This window comes from Sinocyclocheilus anshuiensis, unplaced genomic scaffold (genome assembly GCF_001515605.1).
Source record: "Sinocyclocheilus anshuiensis isolate Anshui unplaced genomic scaffold, SAMN03320099.WGS_v1.1 scaffold1318, whole genome shotgun sequence".
Lineage (NCBI taxonomy): Eukaryota > Metazoa > Chordata > Actinopteri > Cypriniformes > Cyprinidae > Sinocyclocheilus > Sinocyclocheilus anshuiensis.
This window is the reverse complement of record NW_015557160.1, coordinates 596,702-604,603: the sequence shown is the minus strand read 5'-3', so window position 1 is coordinate 604,603 and position 7,902 is coordinate 596,702. Positions and strand designations below refer to the sequence as shown.

The 7,902-nt window shown below is 36.4% G+C and overlaps 2 protein-coding genes across 3 annotated transcripts in view; both read left to right on the top strand.

The window, feature by feature from the left end:
• Positions 1 to 1,128: 1,128 nt before the first annotated feature.
• LOC107678280 (interferon-induced GTP-binding protein Mx3-like) lies at positions 1,129 to 4,975 on the top strand (the record flags this gene model as incomplete). The annotated part of the gene is made up of 10 exons (XM_016473490.1): positions 1,129 to 1,283; positions 1,373 to 1,511; positions 1,608 to 1,806; positions 2,063 to 2,141; positions 2,454 to 2,576; positions 3,294 to 3,426; positions 3,538 to 3,693; positions 3,843 to 3,919; positions 4,014 to 4,223; positions 4,322 to 4,975. Coding segments are annotated over 10 exons (1,496 nt in total), but the record flags the coding sequence as incomplete, so codon positions are not given.
• A 1,179-nt stretch (positions 4,976 to 6,154) lies between these two features.
• The window catches only part of LOC107678304 (E3 ubiquitin-protein ligase Hakai-like), a 12,077-nt gene continuing 10,329 nt past the window's right edge, over positions 6,155 to 7,902 (top strand). For both annotated transcript variants that reach the window (XM_016473529.1, XM_016473527.1), the window contains exons 1-2: positions 6,155 to 6,335; positions 6,715 to 6,779. In XM_016473529.1, the coding sequence (XP_016329015.1) occupies positions 6,761 to 6,779 (19 nt within the window). In that variant the 5' untranslated portion in view covers positions 6,155 to 6,335; positions 6,715 to 6,760. The remainder of the gene's footprint in view (positions 6,336 to 6,714; positions 6,780 to 7,902) is intronic.

Genomic DNA, 7,902 nt, shown 5'->3' with positions numbered 1-7,902 from the left:
AATTATTTTGCACAGCTCCAGCCTAAGGGTTTAGACCTTTGTGATGGCCATACAAATAATAGGGTTGTTTGTGGTTTCAGAATTTGTTGTGGGTGTATAGGATGGCCTGGATGAGTATGAGATTTCCCAGCCTGAAATTGTGTCCCAGTCCGGCCCTGCTCTTAGTTCAGGCCTGGTTTCAAGGGGATGATAGTGAAAGCAAGAGCTAAAGAAAGCAAGAGCACCCGCAGCTGAAGCTGTAATAAACAGATTTGGCAAACTATCTAGTGCACATTTGTGTTTGCGCTCCGGAGAGCATAACAGGTTTCCATTTACATTTTTACAGCGTTCAGCAATGTAGCCAATCACATACATACCTGTTGATTTATTGAACGCAATGACCAATCAGAGGCATTAAAGTTAGAACCCATTCAACGCTTAAAACGCTGGAGTTTTTGTCCAGTGCTCAGTTCTGCAAGCTCGAGAACCATCTTATTATAACGATGTAAATAAAAGATTAATTGTGCAGTACAGATATATATATATATATATATATATATATATATATATATATAACATTTCTGTCCCCCTCACTTCTGAAATGGTGGCTACGCCCCTGGTTGTCAGTACAATATTCCAAACACAACACACATCACAATACTTAAGGAATTGACTGATTGATATTTGTTTCACTGTTTTCAAAATCAACTCCACAAACATAACATTGTGGGTGGGACTAACAGAAATTGACGAATCATAATTTTGGTAAGCTTAATGTATGCACCTATAGGAAGAGGTAAAATTCAGAATCTGCCTGTAATTGACCATGAAAACTCACGTTTAATAATTTTTTAAAAACCAAATACAAAAAGTTATTGTGAAATAAGACGTTTATTATTATTATCGTTTAATAAATTACATCCGTTTGGTAAATTACCAAATTCTCATTGGGTGGGCCACAGTTGAAAGTGCTTGAAAGTAGCTTTGCCACTGAATGGAAAAATCCAAGCAAAAATCATTTAGTGAGGGTGTCGTGAACAATTGTGTCAAATGGGTCTACCTAGGTCTACCTACCTAATTTGTATTTGTAGCAAACAGCTCTCTGTTACAGTGTGTTAAGGAACACATTTTGCAATGTGTGTGTTACAGCCCAGAATGAGCTGGCAGGAAGAGGGGTAGGAATATGTGATGAGCTCATCACTTTAGAGGTCATGTCACCAGATGTGTGTGACCTCACACTGATCGATCTACCTGGAATTACCCGAGTCCCAGTAACAGGACAGCCAGAGGATATCGAAAAACAGGTGGGTGATGTAATCTGATCTTGTATGCCACATTCAGTACCAGACTTCTCCAGTTTTAAAACTTCATGTCTTGCCTTCATGTCTTGTAGATCAAACATCTGATCATGAAATATATTGAGAAGCAAGAGACTATAAACATGGTAGTGGTCCCTTGTAACATTGACATTGCAACAACAGAAGCATTAATCATGGCACAAAAAGTAGATCCTGAGGGCAAAAGAACTGTCGGTAATGAAGCAGAACATCTACAATGTCACCAAATATCTTTTAGCACTTCTGTCAGCAAATGCAGATTTTACAAATAAGATTTTTTCATTCTCACAGGCATTTTGACCAAGCCAGACCTCATAGACAGGGGAACAGAGACAACAATTCTGGACATTGCCCAGAACAAAACGATTCCTCTACGCAAAGGTTACATCATGGTGAAGTGTAGAGGACAACATCAGATCAATGAGAAAATTTCTCTGGAGGAGGCAGCACAAAAAGAGCGCGATTTCTTCCAGAAACACAATTTTTTCAGGTTACAATCTGAAAAGATTATTTAATCTTTTGCTCTCAAAAATGTATGTGTCCATGAGACTTGATTTGCCCTGTTTAGATCATGTTGCTTTGTTTTACAATTCCAGCCAGTTCTCTAGCATGAGTGTTTCTGGACTAAAGATTCAGAGATTTCAGTATAACTCAGCTGCACCTCCCATTGGCCATTTTTGAAATACCTGCTTATCAAGCTATGCCACCTTACAAAAAGACAAAAAGTGCCTTTTCTTTTTCAACAGATGCCTCTTGAATGAGGAGAAAGCGACTATTAAAAGTCTTGCTGTCAAATTGACTCAGCATCTCGTTGATCATATTAAAGTAAGTTTCTGAACATCAGGGATTCAGACTTATACTTTTGAAATTTAAATTTACAGTTTTGAAAGCAAAATCAGTCATAAATTCCCACTGATGCATTTCCTCTGATCTTTTTAACCCCTTGTGTTTGCAGCCTTGCTAGAACCCTACACCATGACAACTGAGTTTAATATTCTTGACTAAATGTTTATATTGTTTCACATACCTCATATGCAATGTGAAAAAGACAGAAATGGCAAAAGACATCTCATTCATTTTGAGTCTAAATCAGTGTTCATGTTATTTATTTATTTATTTTTCACTCATTTTTGTCAGAAATCCCTGCCTCAGCTCAATGAGCAGATAAAAAAGCAGTTGTGGGACCTGAGGAATGAGCTCAAAAAGTGTGAGGCTGGACCACCACAAGACCCTAAGGAGGCCAAAAAATTCCTCACTGAAGTAAGAATTGAATTATCTCAGTCCATCACATCTTATTGCTTCTCATAATTATTATTTTGGGTCCAAGAATGTCACTAGATATACTCAGTTTTGTCAGATACAGCCACAAGGTTAGAATTTACATTTCTAATTTACATTTTTGCCAATAATTGTGGAACAGCAATGATTAGAATAAATTATCGCGATGATGACGATATCCTCCAGGATCACCTAAACAAATTATTTAAATAAATTTAATCAATTTTTGTTATATTTCTATATGATTAATGTTCATTTTTGTCAGAAATCCCTGCCTCAGCTCAATGAGCAGATAAAAAAGCAGTTGTGGGACCTGAGGAATGAGCTCAAAAAGTGTGAGGCTGGACCACCACAAGACCCTAAGGAGGCCAAAAAATTCCTCACTGAAGTAAGAATTGAATTATCTCAGTCCATCACATCTTATTGCTTCTCATAATTATTATTTTGGGTCCAAGAATGTCACTAGATATACTCAGTTTTGTCAGATACAGCCACAAGGTTAGAATTTACATTTCTAATTTACATTTTTGCCAATAATTGTGGAACAGCAATGATTAGAATAAATTATCGCGATGATGACGATATCCTCCAGGATCACCTAAACAAATTATTTAAATAAATTTAATCAATTTTTGTTATATTTCTATATGATTAATGTACATACTTTTTATGTAACAAATGTTATTTTTACTCTCATAGACTTTAATAGGGTTCATTAACCAAATCAAGTCCATATCAGAAGGAGAGCTGATCATCGAAGAAAATTTATTTGTCCAGCTTCGAATGGAATTTAAGAAGTGGAATGATCAGCTTAATGAGAAAAAGCCATCTTGTCAGTATATTTTAATATTTAAGAAACATAATATAAGTTTAAATTTACTGTTGCGTTTTTCCAATGAAAAAGTCAATTGACTAAAATAAATCTGTTTTGCTCCCAAACAAGTTCATAATTTGCCTGAAGAGGAAATACAATTTTACCAGAATTACAGAGGGAGGGAACTGCTCGGCTTCAGCAACTACAAAATGTTTGAGGTGGTTCTGCAGAATCATGTGGCCACACTTAAAGAACCTGCCATTGACTTACTCAGTGCCATCAGAGGTATCTTCATGTTTAACATCTTTCTGGTTTCCAATATAAGACCAAAAGATTAGATCACATCTGAATGCCACTTGGAATGTATTTGTAGTTTTAGCACATCTGGTTTGTGAGACTATTTGCCTTTTTTAATTTATGTATTTTTCCTGAAGGCATCGTCATCCAGCAGTTTACTGTTGTAGTCAATCAGTGTTTCCAGAACTACCCTGCTCTTCTAGATATCACTAAGGTAAATATTGCTCTTGATTAGTGGTAAACAAAACTGAATGATTGTCCATTTTTAATCAAGTTTTCTCTGTACTTTTTCTTTTCTTTTTTTTTAGGACAAAATTTACAACATTCAATCAGTCCAGCAAGAAAAGGCGGAGAAAAGGATCTCGGAACAGTTTGAGATGGAACACATGCTCTTCATTCAAGATCCCATCTACTTGAAGAGCCTGACAGAGATTACCAAAGAGACATATTCAGAAGAGCAGTTACCTCTCATTGACAAAAGATGCACGTACGGTGAAATGCTGCAGGCATATTGTGAGGTATTATGAGGTTTTCTTAGTTTTCAGTAACAAATATGAAGCTCTTTTCAGAGACTGAATGGACTGCAGTGCTTAGCAGCTCTTTGATTTTCTTTCAGATTGTGGTGCAGCGGATGGCTGACCAACTGCCCATGATGATCACTCTTTTCATGCTGAAGCAAACTGCTCACCTCCTGTCTATTGACATGTTGAGTTTACTGGATGGGGCAAATGTGAGCGAGCTCCTGTTCAAGGACTCTGATGTTGGTAGAAAGCGCAGAGACCTACATGCTCGTCTGGACCGTATGAGAATTGGTCAGGAAAAAATGAGCAATTTCATCTGAGCAATCTACTGACTGGAGGATACACTGTAATTTTTTTTACATTTTTTAAAATACTTTTAGTTAAATATAACGGTCATTGTAACAGAATATCTAAACTTTCATGTAACAATTAACAAAAAAAAAGATACCTTATTGCAGAACAGGCATATCTTTGGTTGTTTCCATGTTGCAGTATGCCTTAGATAAAAACATAATGTATTTTTCTGCCTCAAATAAAATGTTTAATCATTGGTTTAATATTTATGTGGTGTGCTGAATGAAAATTATGCCAGGGCAAGTATAAGATTGTGAACACTGATGTAATGATAATGAATGCTATTCAATCACATGGTTGTAAAGGTATCTTATTTGGCTCTGTGTGGAGGATGGCTTTCTGTCTGCCTATTCGGCATTCTTGGGAACCCTATAAATTTAGATCAGAGTTAGAAAAAGGGAATGACATGAATAGTTTGCAGCATCTCAATGTATAAATGAAATCCAGCTATAATCCACCAGTAGTAGCCTAACTGTAATGAAAACACTTGAAGTGTTTAGAAATTACTTTTTCCCCTTTTTGGTATGATTCAGCACAATGTACATACAATACACTATAAAGAGGCAAAAGAAAAAGAAAACAAAGACAATTCTGTCAGCATCCCTATAAATTTAGATCAGAGTTAGAAAAAGGGAATGACATGAATAGTTTGCGGCATCTCAATGTATAAATGAAATCCAGCTATAATCCACCAGTAGTAGCCTAACTGTAATGAAAACACTTGAAGTGTTTAGAAATTACTTTTTCCCCTTTTTGGTATGATTCAGCACAATGTACATACAATACACAATAAAGAGGCAAAAGAAAACAAAGACAATTCTGTCAGCATTTGCTTACCTTCGTGTTCAAATCTGTTTAATTAAGTGTGAACAAGAGTGCTGTTATTACATTATTAGCCAATATAGGTAAATAGCTAGAAGAATAACAAAGTACAATAAACAGTAAAACTATTTGTGCTAGAATGAAAAATATAGCTGCAAGCAGCAATTAAGGGGCCAAGCACAACCGTGGCAGAATGAGGAGCAAGCATGGCAGGGAGGATCAGACCAAATGCAACAATGAAATTAAAGACATTTTAAAAATTACAAGCAACTAAAATTCAATTGAAAACTGAAAATATTAAAATAATAGTAAAAATATAGCTGAAAGCAGCAATTAAGGGGCCAAGCACAGCAGAGGCATGAATGAGGAGCAAGCATGGCAGGGATGATCAGACCAAATGGAACAATGAGTAATTAAAGACATTTTAAGGTGATTTTACTCAAACTGGCTGAAAAATCATAAATTCAGTCATTAGTAATATGATTTAATGGTTTATCAATTTTGACCAGAAGGTGGCACTGTTACCAAATTGATGCGGTATGGTCAGTGTGATGTGACAATGACACAGATGCTGTGCTCCTGTAGTCGACACCGCCATGTTTTGTTTTTGGATATAGTTCTCAAACTTCCAATCATTATGCGCTCCACACTCCTATCCAGTAGGTGGCGGGAATGCACCATTTAAGTTGGTTTGCCAACCGCCATTAAATTTAAAAGAAGAAGAAGAAGAAGAAGACACAGATGCTGTGCTCCTGTAGTCGACACCGCCATCTAGCGGTTTGGTGGCCGAATGACAGACACGCCAACGCAGAACTACAAACACAAACAGCCGCGAGGCTACGGCGTCCACCAAACGGACAACTGTCTTCTTTGTCATAGTAATTCCTTGTAAATACTACATGGACATAAGAAGGGAATCGTTCTTCTAAATGAGTAGGATATACTGCTTTATACTACTTTTTTTTGTATAATTTCAAGTCTACGTGTGTTTCTTTTCTCAATTTTGTACTTACAGGTAGTCAGGAACGAGAGCAAACTTATTCGCATGCAAGCTGACAAACTAGATTGTGCTTTAGCCGGAATCCTAACAAACGAGTTAACCAAGTTGGACAGAATATGGTTTAAATACAATGCACTACCTTTGCACTGTCATTAGTCAGCCTAACTCTACAGTCTAAAGTCTAGAGCAATTTCAATCAATTAGATCAGCAAGGACAATGCTGAACATTTTTTTAAAGACATAAATTGATCCAATGATAGATTACTAATGTGATGTGTTGAATAACCTGTATTTCTTCACCTTCACGTAAAGTGGACGTACAGCTGCCGTGAGGAGAGCGGAGCATAACAATTCAGTCATGATATACATGCGAAGAGGTCTGTTTTCCTTCTCTTCGTTATCTATTTCTGTCTCTTATGTCTATGCTGACATTTTTATTTCTAGTTGGTCCCCTTGTGCTACACAAGAGACAGAGAGACAAAAGTAAGTTATGTTTTTGAAGACATGCTAGATGTCTCATTCATTCAGAAGCGCAGTGCATTGTTTACTTTCCTGGTTACATTGTCTTGTATCACAATGCAGTTCTATTCAAACTGGAAAGTGACTCTGAATGCAAATGTCTCCTTTGCATAGTTGACAGAAAAATAATGTATTCTCAGCTTTCAAAGTTCTGATGCCACAGCCCTCCTAAATAGACTTTATATCATTTTCTTCTATGAGTGTTCCTGTCTGCTTAAACTGGTCAAACTGGTTTTGTCACATGGTAGCTTCTGTTTTGTTACTGCTCCAAGGTGGTCTAAAAGATCTAACCAGCTTAATCGACCAGGTCGACCAGGTTGATCTCAGGCCTGACTATAAATGACCAACATGGTCCGAAACCAAGAAAAATGGTGATATGTCTTTAAACATAATTGTCTTATATTTACTGAACTCACCCTATTAGGAGCAAGATAATATGTGGACATTAAATCTACAATCAAAGATGAATATTACTGTATAATGAGAATTAGGGTAAACTTACCTATTAAGCTCACGTACCCATTAAGCACACTTCCATATTTGAGCTCAGATTATAAAAAGAAAAAATAATGTATTATCATACTTGATGTCTTAACAAATTGATGTGTTTGTTACTACATACCTCTTGTAATTTCAAGTCAATCAGATCATTGCACACCGAGATATGTGTCTCCATGTGTTCACACTGTCTGGTGGCCATTTTGAAAGCTGTCTGAAAACTTTCACCAAAAGAGTAGCTCCTTAAATGTGCATTTTTTTATGTTTAAGATTTTATTTTGGGTAAATTTCACTAATTTCTGCAAAATTAAGAGATTAATGTTTATACTTTTGCATATTATAACCTGGAACTTGGATGTGGGCAATAATTACAGTTAGATCCAAAAGATAGTTTTAGCAACACAGCGCAGATGCTACAGGACACAGTTAGCTGACTAGCTGTATTAGATTGTGTGCTACGCTAATATATTACTTCACAGGCAT